At 37.7% G+C, this 23,165-nt stretch overlaps 2 protein-coding genes across 3 annotated transcripts; one reads left to right on the plus strand and one right to left on the minus strand.

Moving 5' to 3' along the window:
* Positions 1-1,797: 1,797 nt before the first annotated feature.
* LOC133533460 (transmembrane protein 184C-like) lies at positions 1,798-8,201 on the minus strand. Its single transcript, XM_061872446.1, has 6 exons — positions 7,406-8,201; positions 7,039-7,278; positions 6,633-6,914; positions 6,108-6,207; positions 5,312-5,486; positions 1,798-2,618 (listed from the first exon to the last, which is right to left on the minus strand). The coding sequence occupies exons 1-6, from the start codon at positions 7,666-7,668 to the stop codon at positions 2,383-2,385; spliced, it is 1,296 nt and encodes a 431-aa protein (XP_061728430.1). The 5' UTR covers positions 7,669-8,201; the 3' UTR covers positions 1,798-2,382.
* Positions 8,202-8,343: 142 nt separating this feature from the next.
* Positions 8,344-22,578, plus strand: LOC133533459 (zinc finger protein ztf-16-like). 2 transcript variants are annotated; one of them, XM_061872444.1, is made up of 8 exons: positions 8,344-8,368; positions 8,538-8,642; positions 8,919-9,043; positions 11,769-12,277; positions 13,614-13,924; positions 15,346-15,476; positions 17,680-17,853; positions 18,747-22,578. In XM_061872444.1, exons 3-8 carry the CDS (start codon positions 8,969-8,971, stop codon positions 18,984-18,986), a joined length of 1,440 nt encoding a protein of 479 aa, XP_061728428.1. In that variant the 5' UTR covers positions 8,344-8,368; positions 8,538-8,642; positions 8,919-8,968; the 3' UTR covers positions 18,987-22,578. The 2 variants fall into 2 exon arrangements, with proteins under 2 accessions (XP_061728428.1, XP_061728429.1); XM_061872445.1 differs by lacking the exon at positions 8,344-8,368 and having other exon boundaries at positions 8,375-8,750.
* The last annotated feature ends 587 nt before the right edge of the window (positions 22,579-23,165 follow it).

The raw sequence follows: 23,165 nt of genomic DNA on the forward strand, positions 1-23,165 counted from the left end.
ACTGCAAATCGTTGTACGATACATATGCGAATAAGTAATTCGAAACGAGTGGCGATAAATTAAAACACGACCGAAGGGAGTGTTTTAAATCGACACGAGTTCCTATTTTTCGCACTTGTATCGTAATGTACTATTAAATGAGAGTGTATGTAACTTCGATTGTATGTCGGCGGTTATGTTCGTGTGATTCTTAAAAAGGATCATTCGTTCTCGTTCCAGGTTCAAATCCGATAAAAACCGAAATGACTGTAGTCACAGAATATATAATAGTATTAATTATACTACGTATAGAATTTTCACTGTCTAACAAAACCGATGTTTGGCAGCAAAGTCACAAATTACGGTATCTCCTCCCTATAACTAGGGTTGCCATACGTCCCGTATATACGGGACTGTCGACGTATTTAAGTATCGCGTCCCATATATCGATACTGCTGTAGACTAGCTACATAAATGGTCACAATCATCTGTATATATGTAATCAGTTTGTACAATGTGATATAGCAGCAAAGCTATGTGAATATATATTTGCACCAGTGTCAGTGTCAGGTTCCGAATGACGCGTGCTGTTTCTCGCTTACTAGACTGTGGCATTATTGACTAAAAACAACATCCAGCGCATCATGTATACCGATATTTCTATTAAAAGTTGTACCCCCATATTTTGTATTAGAATTGGGAATTTGCAAGTATATTATTTCTACTTAGGAAACACGAGCTCTTACCATCGATTAACGAAAAAAACAATCCAAATGTTTTTGGGTCCATTTGGTTCGTTTTCAATACAACCTTCTATGACCGTAACAAAACGGACAAACGAAACTTTTTTTTTTCATGCATATCCTCATGTGCTGCGAGTATTTTTTCAAATAGTTTTCTCGTACGCAGATCCATGTTCCAGCATACAAAAAAGGTATTAGGATTGAAAGAGCTTGTTATTCTGAGTGCAAATAATATTAATAAATTCCAAAATCCAAAATGCAAGTTGGGGCCACATTTAAATAGAAATGCGCATAATGTGGTAACAGGGGGAAAACAGTAGGTAAATATTCCCAAATTTTATGAATACGGCTAACAGCTATATATACTGTATACAGCCTATATACTGAATACCTTTGTTGCCAGTTATACTATATAACGTATATAGTTCGGTTGGATCTCATCAAAATAACCTTCAGGTTACTATTTTTCTGTAATACGGAACAAATGATAATAGAATGAACTCACATGCTCGAAATAGTATGTATGTAACATGTACAGCATCGTAAGGCCCAATGTACACTCAGCTTCAATTTAATTTGAACCTTTAAAAAACTAAATAAAGTAGCATTTCTTTTGTTTCATTGTTTTGTAAAACAAACGAAAGTCATCCTAATCTACTATACAACAGGATCCAAATTAAAATTAGGGAAACTTTGTATGGTGGGTCTTACGAGGATAGATGTCGTTTTTTAAATCAAATAGAATTTGAAATAGAGGTGGATTGTCAATGAAAATTTTATAGCCACAGTAAATTTACTGCCGTCCTGCGACACATAGAAAACTTTTAGAACACCATTTGACTTTGATCCTTATTCTTTCAGTCATTGTTATAGGTCGGTGCTTTCACTGATATGTGTTAAATTTGTTAAATATCAAAAAGTGGCGCCATCTTACCGGGTACAACTTAAAGGTTTTGGCGCCATCGCTCGAAACGATGTCGCTATACCTTTGGCCTTTGATCTATTAGATGGTGCCACTTTTTGATATTTAACAAATTTAACACATATTAGTGTAAAAATAAGAATCAAAGTCAAATGGCATTCTAAAAGTTTTAATAATGTATCGAAAGATAGCAGTAAATTTACCGTGGCTACAAAGTTTTCTTTGACAATCCACCTCCTACTTTAAATTCTCTTTGTTTATATGTAGAGCGATCGCGGACACACACCGGGTATTAAAAAGTAAGTTGAAAATCAAAACACGTATGACTAATTCCGCGAGCGCAATTTCCGCGAACGTAAACAAACTTAATCATGCCTTAAAGTTATATTCCTCCGAACCGCGTATTGGCTCAGATCGGACGCGGAGGCAATGACAATAATGTCCAGTGGCATTTATGCTCTAAGTACCATTTCATTTCTAACTTTCACCAGTAGTTACAACAGTAGGTAGGTAGGTATTTAACAAAGGTAACCTGAAGGCCTCCCGCGAACACCGAAGTTCGCAAAATTTCATGCATCTTTTTCTTTTACTTCAAGGCGTAATTAAAGTGACAGATAGTTGCTCGAAATTTACGAAGTTCAATTATCTCGGCTATAGGCTATAGCCGCCGGTAGCCCGCAGCCCAAAACGTCATCGCCTCTTTTATAGTGCCTATAAAAACATATGTCCAGACCTTACTCATGCCATAGGGTCATTCACGGAGCCAAGCAGCGGCTCGGAGTCCGACGCGGAGGCGGTGACGGTCGTGTCCACGGAGCCGTACACCGTGGGCCGGACGTCGACGGCCGGCTCCTCCACGGTGAGGTTCGGCGCCGAGCTGCTGGTCGGCTCGTTGACTAGACGCGAGCTCTCGTCGTACCCTCGAGCCATGTGGTACATGGACTTGCCTCGCAGGCGCCGGCTGAACGAGCTCCCTGTTCACAGAAAGAAGAACAGTAGGTATAACATTATTGGTTGTAGAAGAATTGTAAAATTTAATGGCGTTATTCATAAACTTGATACAAGCATCAATTGGCTATTAATAATTTGTTTTTTTTTTTACGCTTCTCTATACAATCTGGACTGGTACGTAATTACGTACCTATAAGCTATTTTCGTCTACAACTACAAAATCAAAAAAAAGAAGGTCTGTACGTAACTTCAGGTGAAACACAGGATTGGGTAGCAGTTGTGTCAACAAACCAATAAGCAAGACAAATGCAAACAATTATAGGTACACCATAAGGTAGATGTTCGCTTGAATATGAATACCTGTGTTGGTGTGTTAGTGCACTAAATGCAGCGAAGGTCGATTGATAACGTGCACGATAATGGTACAACGGGTAAGTAATAATTAAACTTTTTTTTTAATAATGGTAAAGTAAAACTAGGTACTTAAGCTTAAGCCAAAGGTTATCGTACATGACATCGTATCGTAGCTATATGAGAGCCAGCTCTTTTGTTTTTTAGGGTTCCGTAGCCAAATGGCATAAAACGGAACCCTTATAGTTTCGCCATGTCCGTCTGTCTGTCTGTCTGTCTGTCTGTCCGAGGCTTTGCTCGGTGGTCGTTAGTGCTAGAAAGCTGAAATTTGGCATGGATATATAAATCAATAAAGCCGAGAAAGTCGTACAATAAAATCTAAAAATTTTTTTTTTTTTAGGGTACCTCCCCTACACGTAAAGTGGGGGTGAATTTTTTTTTCGCTTCAACCCTAGAGTGTGGGTTATCGTTGGAAAGGTCTTTCAAAACTAATACGGGGTTTTTAAGGAACATTTTTTGATAAAGTGAATATATTCGGAGATAATCGCTCCGAAAGAAAAAAAAATGTGTCCCCCCCCCCCTCTAACTTTTGAACTATAGGTCCAAAAAATATGAAAAAAATCGTGGAAGTAGAGCTTAAGAAAGACATTAAATGAAAACTATAGCGGACATGATAAGTTTAGCTGTTTTTGAGTTATCGCAAAAAGTTTTCCCTTCATAGTAAAAAGACTTACTTTAATTAGGTACTGATTATGCAAATTTGCCTATTTGTTTAACTCGGGTGAAAGGTGCCGTTTCATCCCTTGGTTAACAATTTACTATACTTTAAGCTCCAGTTTAGCTTATTGTGACGGAAGAGTAACTACGGAACCCTACACTGAGCGTGGCCCGACATGCTCTTGGCCGGTTATTTAAGTTTTTTATGACATGCTCTTTGGGCGACGTCTCCATCTCATTTCTTGTAACCAAAAATAAAATGTATACACACATTCTGAGAGCCAAAACAGAAAGCATACCGCGAGATAACCATGACACTGGACCTTGGACCTCGGATATTTTACCATCGACTCCCTACTCCGCCCAGAATTCGGCTAATTTATGTATTGTTCACAACGTCCCATATGAAAGAGCCGAGGCAAGATCACGAGTAGAGCTCGTGCCTAGGCTTGAGTCGGTCAGGACCGAAGAACTAAAAGGAATGAAATCCCACCACAGACCGAAAGGAACTAGTTCATCTTAAGCGCTCTTAATCGGTCTCGGTCCTTTAGTTCAGTAGTCGGTATGTCAGCGGGCCTCCCCGCGAACCACGTTCGACGGGTTGCCTCCCTGTCACACTTACGTACGAATTTACAAGTGCGACAGAGAGGCAACACGTCGAACGTGGTTCGCCCTCAGTACCAAGTAACAAATCGGTCGGGAGCGAATGATCGGAATGAGTCAAGATCAAGAAATTCGCTCTCTCACGCTCTCGCTCTGTTTATTTGCGAGCGAGAGCAAGATATAACCTAGTCATACTCATTCAGATCTCGAGATTTGCTCCTGAACTAAAGGAACTAAAGGACCTAAAAGAGCGAACTAGTTCGTTTGACCGATTGACCGAGATCGGAGCGCTCTTTTTAAAGACCGAGCGGGCACAACTCTACTCGTGCCGCGCGTGACTTATAAGAGCTGTAGTAGTAACACAAATCAACAACGCCAAGGTGTTCGGAAAAGTTCCCGCTTCACGTCCGACACGTCCTACATGGCGAGGAACGAGCCGAGGCAAATGCGCGAGTCATGGCTCGTGCCACGCGTATGACTTATACGAGCTGTAAGATGACGTACTAACAACGCTGAGGTGCTCGGAGATGTCCCGCTTCACGTCCGACACATCCCACATGGCGAGGAAAGCGCCAAGGCAGGAGCGCGAAGCAGGCTCGTGCCGTGCGAACGGCTTATACGAGCTGTAAGGTGACGTACCAACAACGCCGAGGTGCGCGGAGATGTCCCGCATCACGTCCGACACGTCCCACATGGCGAGGAACGAGCCGAAGCAAAAGCGCGAGTCATGGCTCGTGCCACGCGAACGACTTATACGAGCTGTAAGGTGACGTACCAACAATGCTGAGGTGCTCAGAGATGTCCCGCTTCACGTCCGACACATCCCACATGGCGAGGAAAGCGCCAAGGCAGGAACGCGAAGCAGGCTCGTGCCGTGCGAACGGCTTATACGAGCTGTAAGGTGACGTAACAACAACGCCGAGGTGCTCGGAGATGTCTCGCTTCACGTCCGACACGACCCACATGGCGAGGAAAGGGCCGAGGCAGGAGCGCGAGTCAGGCTCGTGCCGTGCGAACGGCTTATACGAGCTGTAAGGTGACGTACCAACAACGCCGAGGTGCTCGGAGATGTCCCGCTTCACGTCCGACACGTCCCACATGGCGAGGAACGAGCCGAGGCAGGAGCGCGAGTCAGGCTCGTGCCTCGCGAACGGCTTATACGAGAAACTGTAGTGGTGCGCGATGGCCGCTAGAAACATCTCGATGCAGATAAGGAAATCCTGGAGACAAAATGCAATGTTTAAGGTACAGTAGGTTCAGAGAACGGAGTTATTGAAAAGTCGTAGCGCGTTTTTCACAATATGGTTGGCAAAAATATAAGCAATCTTGAGGCCTTTTTCTAGGGACTTCAGGGACTCGAATCCATTTTTGACTTTAGCTCGATTGAAAAAAATCACGAATATAGGTCTAAAATGCACTTTAAAAAATTATAATAAATTTTGCTTAAAAACTAAAAGTATGAGAATTATTTCTAAAAATGAGCAATATTATCCTTGAGGAAACTCAAGGATTACTTTTATTATTATTAAAAGACACAAATAATTAAAATTAAATAACATTATATACGCGGCCCCGAGCACGCAAATCCATCTCACGCTTACGCTCAGTGAGAGGGGGAGAAGAACATAAATCTAGAACCTACTGCACCTTAAGGGTGGTTGTGTGATTGAGAGTTTGATGGTGCCCTTCATGAGAGCTGTAAGAACATCAAGTGAAGGCAAGCGTCTTTAATTTTGTTCATCTTGGGTTAAAGATACACACACACATATATATTTATGTATGTTTGTATTTTTGTGTCAATCCGATTTAATGACTCAGGTGGCATAGGCTTATTTTCATACCTGAAGTTTTGAAGACATAATTTTGGTATCCGATTCTGGTATTCCAAATAGGCTTGATATAACTCCACAATAAACCAGAATATTTATAATTACACCTTGGCTGTAAGAAAATAATAGTAATTAGTTACTACTAATTATGCACTTAATTATGTTCAACAATTCTACTAATTACTAAATTGTTTATTAAGTAGTTAATAACAATTTAATATATTAATAGCCTTTTTCACTTTGTAACATTTTTTTTTTGTGCAATTGCAACTTCATAAATATATGTACCACAGGTTACATGACTACATGGAACTGATTAAGATATGTACATTATATTAGAAAACCACAACACAACTTCTTTGCTAACTGCCTGAGTTAAGTTGTAAACCTCTAGCAGCTTTCAGTTATGAGCAGGCAAGAGACGAATGACTTACTTTTTTCTCTAAACAAACATACCTAATGTTGGAAATCAAGTTATATTGATGCCATGGCACTGCATAACAATTGTCAAAAATCTGAATCATCTCAAATACTCACAAGAATGAGAAGAAAACAACAGCTTTTATGCAAAGAAACTTTCCAATAGGCTTCATTGGCTTCAGCTCCACCCGGTTAGCTCTATAGAACAGCACCAGGCAGTACATGGCCAAAAACTGAGACAGATTATTAATGGCTATCATGTAAGGGAATGCCACATTAGGGTTGAAGTCACTTTCACCATACACCCCACACAGCTCACAGATCATGGAGATGACGGTGGTTACGGGCCGCACTACTGTGTACTGCAGGATGCCATGTTTGCAGTTGTGGACAAATTCCCTGGATGGATAAAAGATATGTGATAATTAAATAAACAGAAAATTACTAAAATTTTAATGTTAATTCATCATTAGCAATCTAATAAATTATTATTATTTAGTGTCAATATTACTGTCCTAATTACCTTCCCATTTCCCAGGGTGCAAGACAGCAGAGAGGAAATATGTGATAAACTTGAGGTTTTGTTTCCAGTAGTGCTTCTAAATCTTGATCTTCATTGAGGTAGTTTAATAAATACTTCATGAAGTTGTAGATGACATATGCTTCATAGCATTCTCGCAGAGAATCCATATAAATAGATTGTTCTGGAAACTGTAAGCCTAGCCATGCATTTAGTGCATAAATTGGGACCATCCATAATATTCTGTGGAGGGAAAGAAAGACTCTTCATTAAATGAAAAACATATAATATAATGAGATTACAGACCACAAAAACATTAAAATAATTGATCATTCTGCTGTCGTAACAGATATTGTTAGTATTTTATTACCTTATAATATGTTTTTGTAAAGAAGGTTTTGTGTAATGCAATACATGTTGTGTGATCTCCCATATAGAGATGGGCAACGCCAATAGGACGAATCCACCTCCCACCAAGGCGCCTTGGTCAGCTTTACTGAATCCATTGCTTATGGAATGAGCTATCAATATTGGCACTAAAACGATTATAAGTATAACGTACAAAGCTACCAGCAGCGGTTTAATCCATAAACGCCACTTACTAAAGAATGAAAACACACTATATGAACACATCTTCTTTTGCTTTTTTACATAATAAGTAATAAGAATACCGAAACAAGTTAAATTTCACAACATTTTCTATTTCGGTGTGACGCACGGAAGACATGTAACAAACCGAGTTTGGATACTTATATTAGATAATAATGCACAACAACTACGAAAGTAGGCGTTAGATTCAAGCTAAACTGATTTAGTTTGATTAACAAAATATATTTATTTTACGTAGATATTTATCGACTGACAGTGACGTAAGTGACGCAGCTGACTGACACTGTGACTGTCTATTGTATTGTTCTTCCCATCTTCCGCTCCATGCATAACAAACGTAACAGCTATTGGGAAAGTAGTTTTAATTTAGATGTTAGTTAGTAGTGATACGGTAAATTATTAAATGAGTTTTTGATGGCTGTTACGGCTTTTGCGTGTGGTGGTACTCTTCCACTTCTACAAGTCCAAATGTATATGAAAAGTTGCAGTGAATCTTTAGTATGGTTCGGACTATTGGTGATTTCTGTAAAATACCGATTAATATAATTATTTGCTTCACAAAACCTTAAATTATTTCAAAGAACGATATTTTATTAGTAAAGTATATTCGTATTTGTTATGGAAATTGAGTGAATATTGTAGAAAAGTGGTAATACCACATCAGTGTTACTAGTTACACAGACCTTAAAAAAAAAATCACATCACAGGTGTAGTGTTGTGTGAAGTAGGTATAATTTTTTTTCTGTTCGAATCATGATCAAAATGGGATTGCTGTAGATAAAATACTATTATTTAATTTAGAAAATCAAAGCTTTTAATGGCGTAAATATAGTTTAAAGATGTCCAATCAGTGCAAGTTAATAGTGGGGATCGACTTATTTGTGCATTTACAGTTATACGCGTAACACGAATTTGTGCATCGAGTTCTGAGCATCGAATTAGGCCACATAGCGATCTCTCCCTAAAATACCGCTGGTTGTCGACGTATCAAGTTAAACGTGAGTTTATAATTTACTATCGTGTTCATTATTCAACTTGGTGGACGGGATAAGTGAAGTGTTGTTTGGGATGAATACGATAGATAACGTTTATAAATAGTGTATAGCGTGAGTCGATAATTCGTATGTTTTTGTAAATGGGTCACCTCGCCATTCTTTTACGAGCGAAGTTGTTTTGTGATTTCTTGGCGTTGCAATTATTGTTGTTTCACTGATCACCTGTGTATTTATTGTAGGTTTCTATATTAAATGCAATGTTTGTGCTTTGATTTTAAGTGAGTGTGACGGGAGAGTGATGTCCAGAAAGGCCGCGAGCTGGTAATGTGATGTCATCAAAAGGGGAAACAGAGGCCGATTCAGGCACCGTGTCGCCGAACCTGCCTGTAGTCAAAAATGAACCGGTTAGTAATTAAAAAGTAATTCTTTCCTAGTAAGCTAAGTATATGACCCATTTTAATGCCAAAATACTCCAATTCCATGTGTATTGTTCTTTCTGATTATAACTAGACAACTATTTTCTATTCTATATTATTATTAACAAAGTTATATTTTGTGGATTACTTGATTAGGTTCTAGAACAGGTACGGTTTTATCATGTAAACTCTGTAATAACATGATGTTATTATTAAAGCATGATTGCATTATTACAGCATTCACTACTTAAGTGATATAATATTACAATTTATTGAGATATTGAATTTTGTAACCTCTTCAGTAAGTGCTTGTTTACAGGTTTCACCACCTTGCACAGCTGCTAGATGTGATTACTTGTTTTCCTTATTTCCATCAAGATTCTAAATTCCCAAGGATCAATTTATATTCATTAGTTAGTATATTTTAGCTTTGTATTTAACATGATGGGTATCTGCATTAAAATATTGTCAAGCAAATTAACTTCAGCTATTAAAGGCAACACAAAGTGGTGAGAATTATTTTCTTTGCCTGTTGGGAAAATAATTAATGGTTTATAACAGGCCATATGAAAATAAAAAGTAAAGCATTGAAATTAATAATAAGAAACAAGAGTTATTATAACATCTTCATATGTATTACAAATAAAATGCTCTTATTTTATATGTGCCTATAAGATGTTAAAGACTATACAAATACCAAAGGTTGTTTTTATTCCAGCTTGGTCCAAACTAAGACTTATGAATATATATACATTTTAAACTGCTATGTAGGTAACAATGCTATTTAATGGAGCATGTACTCATTTTATCTGCCTACTGCTATAAAAAGTTTCAAATGAAAGGTTTATCTAATTGGTATCTTACAACAATTCTACTTAAAATACAATGTTATTTTATAATGGACTTCCCAAGTAAATGGAAATATAAAAGCAAACACATATCACAATTATGCCCAGATTTTATGTTTTGTGCGGATTAAACAGACTTTGCATTATGAAGCATTTCCTAAGAGTAAGACGTCAACACATACAAGTTGTAACAAAAATTGTTGGGATCCGTATAGGGGCATATACAGTATAGTATTGTGATTAGAAAAAAATAGTTTCTTCTATTTATTTTATGATTTTTTTCGATTTTTTTTTGTCTTTTAGTATGAAGGGTTAACTGATGCCTTTTAAAAATTACTTCTACCTTTTCCTAATCAGAACAGGATACCAAATATGCCTTAAACAGATCTCCACTATTTTTGTTACAGCTTGTATAGGTGCAAGGTGCAATATTACCACAAACAGCAGTACTGACTTGCCACTATTTTATAGTACCCATAACATTTTATAGTACTTATTGATATTGGTACATTATTAGTTTAAAATAAAAAACCCGCCAAGTGCGAGTCGGTCTCGCACAGGAAGGGTTCCGTACCATTATCTATAAAAACTATCACCCATCCAAGTACTGACCCCGCCCGATGTTGCTTAACTTTGGTGATTGGATGAGAACCTCGAGATTGGAAAGAAATACTTATTTTATTCTGTTTTTAGTATTTGTTGTTATAGCGGCAACAGAAATACATAATCTGTACAAATTTCAACTGGCTAACTATCATGGTTCATGAGATACAGCCTGGTGATAGATGGATGGACAACAGCGGAGTTTGACCCTTTGGGTGTGGAACCCTAAAAATGCATGTCCCGTATAGCTTTGATGATTTATTCAAATAAATATCTTCAAAGGCAAGTTAATTTTTGCACAAGTTCAATCTAAATTGAACCTTAAATTGGAATGCTAAGTTCGACATTCAGTACAGATATTAGACCATAAGTCCTCTTATATCCTCCATTACCTAATTAGGTGATCTGTGATGCATGAGTAAGAGCTAGGACTATCATTAGATCATTACCTACATTCCCAAAGTAAACTATTACTACTATTAGACAACCAGTTTGCAAATACTCAGACGTTTATAATATCGTTTTTGCTGTAGAGGCTTAATATTTTTATTTAAAAATAAATTAATCGTAACCTGCGATGCATGAAGTGTCTTCACTAGCAAACAAAAATCCAGGTTAAGGAAATCAAGACAACCCTGATCAGATGAAACACCTATTACTTACTACCCTTAGAAAAAGTTATCTATGGCATTTTGGCATTCACAAATGTTAATGAATAATGCAATTACATTTTAAAATCTATTAATTGCCAGTAAACTGGCTCTAGTTATGATCAAACAGTATTTATTGGTTTTACAAGGGGGTAAAGTTGTTGTTTAACTCCTCTATATTCATATTGATAGCCAAGCTAGCGAAAGATTCCAAAATTCAACCACAAGCATAGCAAGTAGTTCGAAAAGTGGAATCTTGAGCGTCGTGAGAGTTTTAATACAGGGGGCAGGGCATAGGGGTTAAACCCACTTTGCAACAGAGTGAAACACAAAAGTTTTTACCACACCAACATGAGGAAAATACAAAATGTAAAACATTACAAATCAAATCCAAATTAACACTATTAAATATTTATCATTCAAAGTCATCATATTCTAATAGCCAACATGAGATAAAAACTCAGTTTGCTACAAATTACTTTGGCCCTCTTGTGGGTAAAATGCAATTTTCTTATCGGTTTTTTAAGAAGAGCCTTTACGAGCTGAAGTGGTGAAAAATCTCACCTGGTCTCAATTTTCAAACATTATGTGGTAATGGTTTATGTTTGGCAGGCAACCGCAGCTAGTAAAGAAGAAACTCCTAAAAGAGGCAGCACACTGCTAAAATGCACAACTTGCAACACGTTTAGCACTCTCAGCAGCCGCGCACTGACCACGCACATGGCGCAGTGCTCGCCCGACAATAACAATGTGGCGGCCGCGCAGGCGGACGCCCGCCCTCACAGGAAGCTCTTCGAGTGCGACGTCTGTAACATGAAGTTCTCCAACGGCGCCAACATGCGCCGCCACAAGATGCGACACACCGGCGTCAAACCTTACGAATGCAGAGTCTGCCAAAAGAGGTTCTTCCGCAAGGACCATCTAGCGGAACACTTCACCACCCACACAAAGAGCTTGCCGTACCATTGCCCGATATGCAACCGAGGGTTCCAGCGCCAGATTGCCATGCGCGCGCACTTCCAGAACGAGCATGTCGGCCAGCACGACCTTGTCAAAACTTGCCCCCTCTGCAGCTACCGTGCCCCCACCATGAAGAGCCTCCGAGTTCATTTCTTTAACAGGTAAGGATTGTATGTGATAGGTGCAGTCAAGGTATTCAATATCGATACGGACAAAGTGACAAAAATATGTATACACGACCTTATTGCCTATATATTACGGTAGTGTCTTGCCTATATATTTAATACTTAGACTACATAATCATATCATTCATTAAATAGGTATATTGTATTACAGTTTCATCGTCATACTTTGATAAAAAGCACTGGGGCTTTAAAAAAATTAGAATATTTTATGGCATTTGTGCTGCTCTGTAGGTACTTGCTGGATCTAATAGCAACCAACTTCACTTTTATATTTTATTTGAGACTGTACTCTTATGTTATAGTCTTCATAATTTTAAATAGCATTATTGTGAAGGTGAAGGCTGTTTGTCTGAGAAACACATACAGGATAAAGTGAAAATACATCTCAATGAATCATTTCTCCTTAAATAAAACTTGGGTTTCTTCCTACTACTACTAGGTTTTATTTGATAGATACCTAATAAAAAAAAGGTATGTCAAAATAAGAGGCGTTTGAAAAAAAATAAAAAATCAGTAAGTGCTTTTATAAAAAAAAAGCTCTTTTGAGTTGGTTAAAAATGTAGCCTATATTTATTACCCGCGTCATGAAAAGTAATATTCACCACATTCATCAAAACCGTCTCACTCGGTAGTTTTGAGGCTGTGGCACGCAAATCGCAATTGATATCGCAGGTGGTACACAAATAGTCTGCCAAAATGAATCCCTTGTATTCTGATAAAAACGGTAAAACAGCTTTGATAGCTAAAAAATCCCATCTTACCTTAACTTATGGGAAGTACGTATTAAATGTACGTGTTTACATTTTCCTCATTGTCTTTTGAGTCAAAGACAAGGTTTTTACTTTATTTATCCTAACAAGTTACGTAATACGGCGCAAAACTAAACACTACCAAGTTTCTAATTAAAATTGTTTTCGAGAGCTCGTCGAAAGAGCCTGAACTCATTACGATTCCGTTATTTTAATTGACCGAAGCGTTAGCGAAGGTCTCCATTTTAATATGTCCGGATGTTTTCGTCTACAGGCCACAATTCTTAACTAATTCCCGTGAAATTTTGTGACCAGATGATAATTATGATTAAATAGTTTTTTTTGTTCTAATCACTTTTACACTTTCTAAGCTTAACGCAAGGTCTACAGCTCACAGAGCCACTAGAACTATGTTTGTACACCCTGGCAGCCTTTTGGTTATATCTTATGCAAGTTAAAGATTAGATAAAATGAACTTTGAGGGGGGAATCCTATTAAAGTACGACCTTAGTAACTCTATGCTCTTAATATTATAAGTATATCATAGACGGAAAATATTTCAGACACGGCATCGACCTAGACAACCCAGGAACCGGCAACAACTCTGTTTCCCTGCTAGCAGCCGGCATAGCCAACGCCGCGTACGCCGACGGTTCTATGGACGCGAGTGCCATCAACGCCCTCGGAGCTCTCGGCTCCGGTCTGTCCGTTTCCGTGGCAGCCGCGTACTCGGATAGCGGCGACAGCAACGGCGCCCGCTCCGTTGACAACGCTACACCGCCCATGCACTATCTGACCCCCCACGTGGAGATATCTATGGCCGACAACAACGAGACATTCTCTCCGGGACAGTCCAACCATCTAAATAATTCCGGTAAGCATTGTATTGTATTTAGGTACTGATCTATCTGGTATCGATACTTATGGCCGACAACGAGGTGTTCTCATAGACTGTCTGGTCCTGCAAGTACTTTTAAAAAAAAAGCGGCCAAGTGCGAGTCTGACTCGCCCACGAAGGGTTCCGTACCATTTATGACGTATTAAAAAAAACTACTTAAGTACTATATCTCGTTCAAACCAATTTTCGGTTTGCATGGTAATGTATATCATATATTTTTTTTTAGTTTTATCATTCTGTTATTTTAGAAGTTACATGACACACACACACACACACACACACACACACACACACACACACACACACACATTTTACCACTTTGGAAGTGTCTCTCGCGCAGATAGATACACGTATGGGTTTGATGAAAAAAATTTTTTTTTTTAATTTTATGACGTATTAAAAAAACTTCTTACTAGATCTCGTTCAAACCAATTTTCGGTGGAAGTTTGCGTAATCGTACATCATATATATTTTTTAGTTTAATCATTCTCTTATTATAGAAGAGGGGGGCACACATTTTACCACTTTGGAAGTGTCTTTCGCGCAAACTATTCACTTTAGAAAAAAATGATATTAGAAACCTCAATATCATTTTTGAAGACCTATCCATAGCAGTGGGACGTATATAGGCTGAATTATTATATATTATTATTATCCATAGATACCCCACACGTATGGGTTTGATGAAAAAAGATTTTTGAGTTTCAGTTCTAAGTATGGGGAACCCCCAAAATTTATTGGTTTTTTTTTATATTTTTGTGTGAAAATCTTAATGCGGTTCATAGAATACATCCACTTACCAAGTTTGAATAGTATAGTTCATATAGTTTCGGAAAAAAGTGGCTGTGACATAAACGGACAGACGGACATGACGAATCTATAAGGGTTCCGTTTTTTGCCATTTGGCTACGGAACCCTAATAGGCAAATGTGCCTTGACTTTTCCTAATGTTGGAACATTTAGTCCTGAAGTGGATATTTATGTTGGTATTATTATTTTTATCTTCATATGTCTAGAAGGCAAATCAAATTACTCCCAACGCAATCTTCATCAAATTGTGTAAAAATACATATTGTCAATATTCAGAGATCAAAATTAGAACTACGTTTGTATGGAGAAGTGATCCTCCACTATCCTCTTAATACACACAATTAAAATGTTCTATTATGTAATATTTTCTGCCGTGATACACCTTAAGTAATTTTTTTGTTTTTTTAATAAGCAGATAAAAAAAAAGAAATTGGTGATACATCTTATCAAGCAACTACAAGTATTTATGTTCATATCTCGTGGCTGAATTACTTACCTGCATAAAATGATAAATAAAGTAAATTCAGCTTTTAAAGGATTTTCTATAATTAAAAAAAGCTCTTGAATGTGTGGTTGCGTTGTCGCAGATTCGCGCATGAACGGCGAGGGTGGCAGCTCGCCGCAGTCGGGCGACAGCGCTGGCGCCGTTGCCAGCTCGTCGCTCGCGCAGCTTCCCGCCGGCATCACGCCCTCCATCACGCTCATACCCATCAAGCAGGTACAGTACGGGCGACACAAGGGCAGTGGGGCGACACTCCTCCTTTCGGTCATTCTCGGTTCCGGTCGGCTCAGCATTGCTCCGAGCAATTATTACGGTTGGCACAACTTGACGCCCCTTTGCGTGCACGACCACAGTTAAGATAATGACTTGAATTTTGACAACCCTAAATAGCCGAAAGGGCTAGTGCCATACATTAGAAAGGGACAGCATACTTCGTCCCTGAATCGCTGTCAAACTTCGGTTTTGTAGGAAGTGTCATTTCTGTACGGTAGTACTATTATTTATTCTGTGACAAAGAGGCACTGCATAGAAGTTTGTATGCAAAGGTACTAGGCGAATAGTAATTGCTCACTGTACATAAACATGTATTTTATTGTAATTTGTTAAAGCTTTCCACGCAAAAAGAAAGTAGCGGCGTCAATAATTATTCTGTGGAACCGGGTTCTTGGAAATTATTATCATCACTTCATTAACTATAATCGACCTAGCAACCAAAATTTACTAATGCTACTTTACTCATATTTGAGGTAATTTAATTTTTCTAATCAAGCTAATTAGTTCAATTATATAAATGTATGTATCAGGCAAGGTCAAAAAATCGTTAGTCATCCTATCTGGGTGGTGCACCGAAACAAACTCGGGCGCGGATAAAAATACCTGATTACCACTAGCTGACGTATAAACAACCACCTTAGTAGGAGAAGTAAGTAACAAAAAGTAGGAGAATATGACTAAGAAAATATATTTTCATCACACTTACCCGAAAAAGATCTTATTTCATGCAGGTGTAAAGGACAAAGGCCTATATTGTTTCCGCAGGAATTATGAATTGGATGAAAAATGACATGAAGTATGACATTGTTACATTCTGTCATTGCTAATGCCATGAAGAGTTAGCGTGGTCCGACGCTATGAGTATTCAATTGCAATCGTAAAAGTAATAATCCGGCATATTAAACAGGACTTCTAGGAGAAGGGTGGATCAATTATTTCTTACGTAAATCATAATAGTTAATTAATATGACTGTAAAAGAAGTATAATTTAAGCACATAATATGAAAAAAACGACATATATTTCATAAATAAACTAGGTAATCAAATATTTGAACGTGAAATTAAAAAAAAAACAAACAGAAGTATTAAATGTGAAACTATTACGTTTTCATTGTTTTTATTACACATATCTATTTCTTATTTTCAACTACTCAAAAGTTATCTACCTCGTTAGATCGCTTGTTATTTACCTCTACTTTTAATGATATTTAATTAGTTTTATTCTACATTTCGATATAGGTATATCGAAAGTCGATAAATGAGAAGTCCCTACTGACAATTCAAACTGCCACGAGAATTCCGGCCTCTGCTAATTAGTGGCAAAATCGTCGCTCAAACCAGAATTTTAAATGTGTACGATTTTTTCGGATTCTTGTTACCCACAAAATTGCGCACTGCATATTCGGGTTATTCTGTCCCGCCAGCCAGGGGGCAATATAAGCACAGTTTGATAGAAGAAGTGTTGTACTACTAGCAAGCTTGGAAGATAACATTATGGAAAGGACTTTATAACTACCATGAAAATACCCATTTAGATAATTTAGATGCTATAAAACACCTTCCACCAAACCTGCATACATCTGCAAAGAAATTTAAAGGTGTATGTGAAGTCCCCAATCCGCATTGGGCTAGCGTGGGGACTATAAGCCCAAGCCCTCTCGCGCATTAGAGGAGGCTTGTGCTCAGCAGTAAGACTTATATAGACTGAATTATTGTTATTATAAAACACTGTTTTAAGGGTGACCCAGGAGAACGTAATCATGGCAACGAGAGACAAGAAAAAGTTGATTCACCTAAAAACTTCTGTATAGATCGTGTCATTCACGAAGACGCGTGCCTTGACTCGTATTGTCATGTTATTAAAGGTTAGTTTTGACAAATCGCGCGTCATCGTGGATGACACGAACTATCTCTCTTCTTCAGTCGGTCCCTCAATGCTGAGGATCGTGACATCATCTTCTTCCGTTGAAGACCAGATTCCTCCATAGGCTTCTATTCCTCGCCAAGCGCATGACCTCGTGCAGTTTTAATTGCATAGGTGCAGTGATTTGTGCACACCGTCTAGTAGGGGACGCGAACTATATATGTAGTTGATTTCGTAAGTCCTAGTGGCTCGTTATGAATCCGCACTCGTATCGTATTAAAGGAGCCGAACGCGGAGGAGGCGGGCGGCGGCGAGGCGCAGGGCGAGGCGAACGGCGACAAGCGCGGCGTGTCGTCCAGCCTGTCGTCGCTCATCAAGGTGTCGCCGCTCAAGAGCCTGCTGCGCGAGGACCTGCGCCGCCGCATCAGCGCCCGAGGCCGCGCTCGCGGCTCCAACGTGAGGAACACCATTATTCTCTCTCTGTCTCTCCTTTTCAATCGCTTGTTAAACGGGCTTGTTCTTCTCACTCTGTAGCTAACTGCGCTGCATAAATGAAACAATGTCTTCTGTTTGTCTTGATAAAAATATCCCAGAAAAAGTCAGTTATACATACACTTAATACTTACCGGGCATCGATGCCGCCCTACATTTGGCCTTTGATCGATTAGATGGCGCCACTTTTTGATATTTAACAAATTTAACACATGTCAGTGAAAGGATAAGGATCAAAGTCAAATGGCTAATAGTTTTAATCATAAATAAATAAATATTATAGGACATTATTACACAAATTGACTAACCCACAGTAAGCTCAATAAGGCTTGTGTTGAGGGTACTTAGAGAACGATATATATAATAAATAAATATCTATAAATACTTAAATACACAGAAAACACCCATGACTCAGGAACAAATATCCATGCTCATCACACGAATAAATGACCTTACCAGGATTTGAACCCAGGACCATCGGTTCCATCCACTAGGCCAAACTGGTCGTCAAAAGACGATTATGTGTCGAAAGACGGCAGTAAATATACTGAGGCTACAAAATTTTCTTTGAGAATCCACCTCTATTTGAAATTCTCTTTGGTTGAACTAAAACCCCCTTATTCATAAACGTCTACTAAGGTTGACAAGCCGCTAATAATCGTTTGTCCCTTTCCATCATACCAATACGTCGAAAAGGGACAAACGATTATTAGCGGCTTGTCAACTTTAGTAGACGTTTATGAATAAGGGGGTTAACAAATATGGTGGCTGCAGCTGTCACCCCATAGCAAGCTGTCGACGGTGTCAGATTTCAATCGTCATACTAGCAATCAGTAACCGCTGGTCCCGTCCCGCAGAGCTCGCGCGCGTCGCCGTCGGAGGGCGGCGTGATCACGTCGACGCACGGCGACGCCGCGCCGGCGCCCGCCTCGCTCGTGTGCTCCTTCTGCTCCATCACGTTCCCCGACTCCACGCTCTACTTCCTGCACAAGGGCTGCCACTGCGACTCCAACCCCTGGAAGTGCAACATCTGCGGCGAGCAGTGCTGCAACGTCTACGAGTTCAACTCCCACCTGCTCAGCAAAAGTCACCAATGACTGTTTGCAGGGGGGCCGTTCCAATAATATTGACTTTGTGTTTCGTGATGCACTTGCGCGGTGTGTGCATAGTACGAGCGCTTCGGAGCTTCACTGTCGTCTTCGATTACGCGATTCTGTTCTCAAACTACTGTGTCGGGCGCTGAAGGGCTTCGAACTCGCTATGCGCTGAACGTCCCCCCGAAGATATCATTTTAAAAGTGCAAATTATGTCGAGTTATATTTTTAGCGGTTATAATTGTTATGTTAAAATGCGTGAAGATATTTATGCGGATATTTTAGTACTTAAAGAAAAGGGTTTATAAAAGGGTAATGTTAAATTTTAATCGTGAAGGGGTCAGATAGATTTGGGGTTCAACTTAGTAAATAAATTGAAAGCTGAAAGTGGTACCAATATTACATTCCAAAACGTGACGTAGCATTCCATGATGAGAGATTCGAGTCTTTGGTGGGGAATATTATTGTAGTAACTAAAAGTATCTTCTCTATCCATTTGAATCATAGTCACGAAAACTAATGTAGTGTGTTGTTGCACCTTACATCACAAATAAATCCCAACTCGCGGATGCAATGTTAGGAACATTGTGAAGTCCGACAGAAATGGATAGTAAAGGGAGTCTTGTATTTGTTTACCATTCTACTTTTCAGTACTTAATAATTGTACTACAACTATATCTAATCTAAATTTTAAAAAAGTATTTTTGGTGCGATAGTGAATTTTACAAATGTTTTAAAGTATGGTGGAAATTGTACAAATTAATATATTTTTACATTTCACTGTTGAGAAGAGAGGGCCTAGCCTGTATTTCCGTGATTATTTACTTATTGTGATTGTGTACAGACAGGAATTATAAATTCTACATTCCATTTTTATGTTATTAATTGTTTCTTAATATGCATGTAATGCAAGTCCACGACTAATATTTAATGTACAAGTTATATTTTGTTGTTATTATTTATTTTTCTAAAAATACGTCTTTTCTTTAATAGCTATGTTTTATTATTTTTAGCTGAAGTGGTGCGTTATTATGGTCATATGTACTTATTTCATTCTCAATCTATACAATGTTCCTTTCGTCAGTTCAGTTATATGATATTATCGTTAGTTGAATTGTTTAAAATTTGTAAACGAAAAATATTGAAGACACACTTGCTCAATATATTACTTAAGTGTGGGGCATCGCAACGTCGCACAAAACCATTATAATGAAATTCATTTTAAATCAATCGGAATAGACTAGTTGTATAAAACACTTAAATGCATGCATATGAAAGTTTAAAACCGAATGGTTCAATTCGAAGGTACTTATTTAATTTAATATTAAGCTTTAGAAAAGCCCCATTAGATTTAGAGAAACTGACCCGTATCATATAATTGTACTATCCGAAAGACTTTGTTGTCTTGCGTCCTAAATGCTAAAAGCCATCGTTTTCCAGCTAAGAGAATGCTTACGGCCCATGTCCGATCAGTATCCGCAAATCCCGCGGCACCAATATTGCGTGGCCGTATTTGTTTTTGCATCCGGATCGGACGCGGTAAGTCAGCGTTCTACAACAGAAGTGCTCAACCTAATGGGAAACGATATTGATCTCTTATTTTGAAGAGTTAAATTTCTATATTGACTTTCAATTTATCAGTTAGGTAAATAGAATATATTTCACTCGTGTGCTTATAGAGACATATTGGTTTAATGATACAATTTAAAATGCTATAGGTTAATGAAATTAATTTTATAATGTAGCTGTTAATTTTGTTTTAGTACATTTTTCGTGTTTAACGTAATTGGTCAGTCCGTTCCATTTTTCTTAAAGTAACCTGAGATTTACATTCCTGTAGCTCTTAAGTACTTACTTTCGGTTGTGGTCTTGCCTGTTAAGTTTACGAAATTACTTAGATGGAACTGAAATTATGTTTACCAACGAAGTTATGTATTTGTTTTGTTATGTCGTCATCGCGTGTATAAAGTAGGGCCGGCGCCGGCGCGGGGCCGTCCGTGAGTTACCTGAAACGAGCAACATATTTATTTATAGAGTTTCTTATATTATGCTGTTTCATTGTTGGTTTTGCAACTTGAATGTTTACTTTTATTTGGTCCCGCCGCCGCGCCACTGTTAGTTAAGGTAGACTCTAAGAGCTATTAATATTATTAACCGGTCACCCCACTGGGCGCCTTTACTTAATCCGTCCATATCTAATGATAGATATTGCCTTTAATATTTAATAAAAAATAATATATTTTGTAGATTTTAGATATGACTAGGGAGAGATCTTAATTATAAAATGGTTAAATAATTGCAGAGATTTAAATATGTAGTAATAATTTATTTAACAGTTAACGTAAATCTCTGCATTACTAATTGTGATGTCGACTAGTAATGTAATGACATTTTATTTACTTCTGAATCAAATACAATTATGACATCAATTTATTCCATCCCTCACTTAGAAACTGTCCAGGATTTGAAGAAATTATAATATGCATACTTAGGTATCATTAGTGAAGTCGGTATCCAGCCTAAGACACGTTAGTGAAGGTTTATTTATTAATTGCTGTTGACATATTTACATTGTTTATCGAGTCGCAGATTTGTAAATCGCGTTAATTTCGTCACGAGAGAAATGTTCGTTAAAATTCTAATATATATACTTTATTTTTGTGGAGTAGTTATATTGTAAGTACAAAGTAAGTATTGGAAGTTGTGTTAAAACCACAGCAATTTGTTAATATTATTCGTGGAACGTGAAATGAGTGGAACAGTATTTTAATTAAATTTCTAAATTAGAAAACTGTAGAAAGTTGGCAAAGGGATACGTTAGAATTTCACAAAGCAAAATAATAATTTGTCATAATGCCGCGTCTATTCTATAGATCATTTTATACTACCTACTAAGCACTGAGTCCAAGTCAACAACAAGCCTTTAGTATAGCGACCCTCACCTTAATACCAAAACACAGCTTACCAACATTATATATTTTTTAAGTTGTTATATTATATATGTACTTTAAGATAGATAAATATAAATTAATGTGGTTAAAAGCAATTGCTTGTAATTTTAAACAGTTGAAGGCGTCGTTAATATTTTGCTGTTACATTTATTGTGTTGTCAATTGAAATGAAAATAATATTTATTAATATTAAAAGGGATACTATTTTATGAAAAACCAGTTCGTAATTATGAGTGATAGTTACTATATCAAGTTTTAGCAGATTGTGCCTTAGATCAATACTTAAATATTTTAAAAATACATATTGAAGATACATTTTTGGAAATTGTTTAATATAATATATCTCATATCTAAATGTGTGTATTTTAAAATAAAATATTGTCACATTAGAGTTATATATTTATACACAAAAACTAGAGAATCAATGACATGTTAATTATTTATGTATAAGACAATGTACGCAATATGGCTGTTGCTTGTTTTTATGAAAAGTTTATTTTGCAGTTAGGAAATATAATTTTCTCTTATCGTCCTGTAACGGTAAATTAAGATTATAAAGGATTGGTACTTATTACCATAATCTAGTTCTATTTATTTACGTTTAATTTGGTAAAGGGTCTAATAAAATATTAATAAATTATGAAGTATTAGCTTTTTTATTTTTTTCCAAACTTATCCTATTTTGAACTTAGTAGGTACAATATCACACGGATGCAGTTTCCAGTTGTGGCACAGTGTTATAATATAACCGCGATATATAGGGGCATAGCTGTGGTTGATAATGTTGATATATAAAATCGAATTAGTGTTTTCAATAATGTTAATATCCAGAGAGGAAACTGAGGACTACATTGTATAAAAAGGCGATTTCTCACATGTCCTCCAGTTTCGTCTTAACCGCTCGTGCCAATATTGACACCCGAGCAAGCGAAAGATTCCAAAAATCTTTAGCGTTGCAAGGGTTAAACATATTTTGCCACTGAGTGACCACACAAATTTGGAAATGCATAGCATAAAGGCCTTAAGTTCACATTCTTATAGAAACAATGTGGTTAAACAGAGACGATTGTGACCATTTATATACGTATTCTACAGTGGTATTAATTTACGGGACAAAAACGGGACGGGTTATATATAATACAGGACGCGATACTTCGACACGGTGACAGTCCCGTATATACGGGACGTATGGCAACCCTAGTATAGCCGGTCAAACACCTTTGTTAGTAGA

Source organism: Cydia pomonella, unplaced genomic scaffold (assembly GCF_033807575.1).
Source record: "Cydia pomonella isolate Wapato2018A unplaced genomic scaffold, ilCydPomo1 PGA_scaffold_167, whole genome shotgun sequence".
Classification (NCBI taxonomy): Eukaryota; Metazoa; Arthropoda; class Insecta; order Lepidoptera; family Tortricidae; genus Cydia; species Cydia pomonella.

Coding starts and splice junctions, on each gene's coding strand:
- LOC133533460 (XM_061872446.1), bottom strand. CDS start 7,668: ATGTGTTCATATAGTGTGTTTTCATTCTTTAGTAAGTGGCGTTTATGG. Junction 6,915..7,038: donor GCACCCTGGGAAATGGGAAG/GTAATTAGGACA, acceptor TTATCCATCCAG/GGAATTTGTCCACAACTGCA. Junction 2,619..5,311: donor CGAGCACCTCGGCGTTGTTG/GTACGTCACCTT, acceptor TTCTGTGAACAG/GGAGCTCGTTCAGCCGGCGC.
- LOC133533459 (XM_061872444.1), top strand. CDS start 8,969: ATGTCATCAAAAGGGGAAACAGAGGCCGATTCAGGCACCGTGTCGCCG. Junction 9,044..11,768: donor CTGTAGTCAAAAATGAACCG/GTTAGTAATTAA, acceptor TATGTTTGGCAG/GCAACCGCAGCTAGTAAAGA. Junction 17,854..18,746: donor GCCGCGCTCGCGGCTCCAAC/GTGAGGAACACC, acceptor CCCGTCCCGCAG/AGCTCGCGCGCGTCGCCGTC.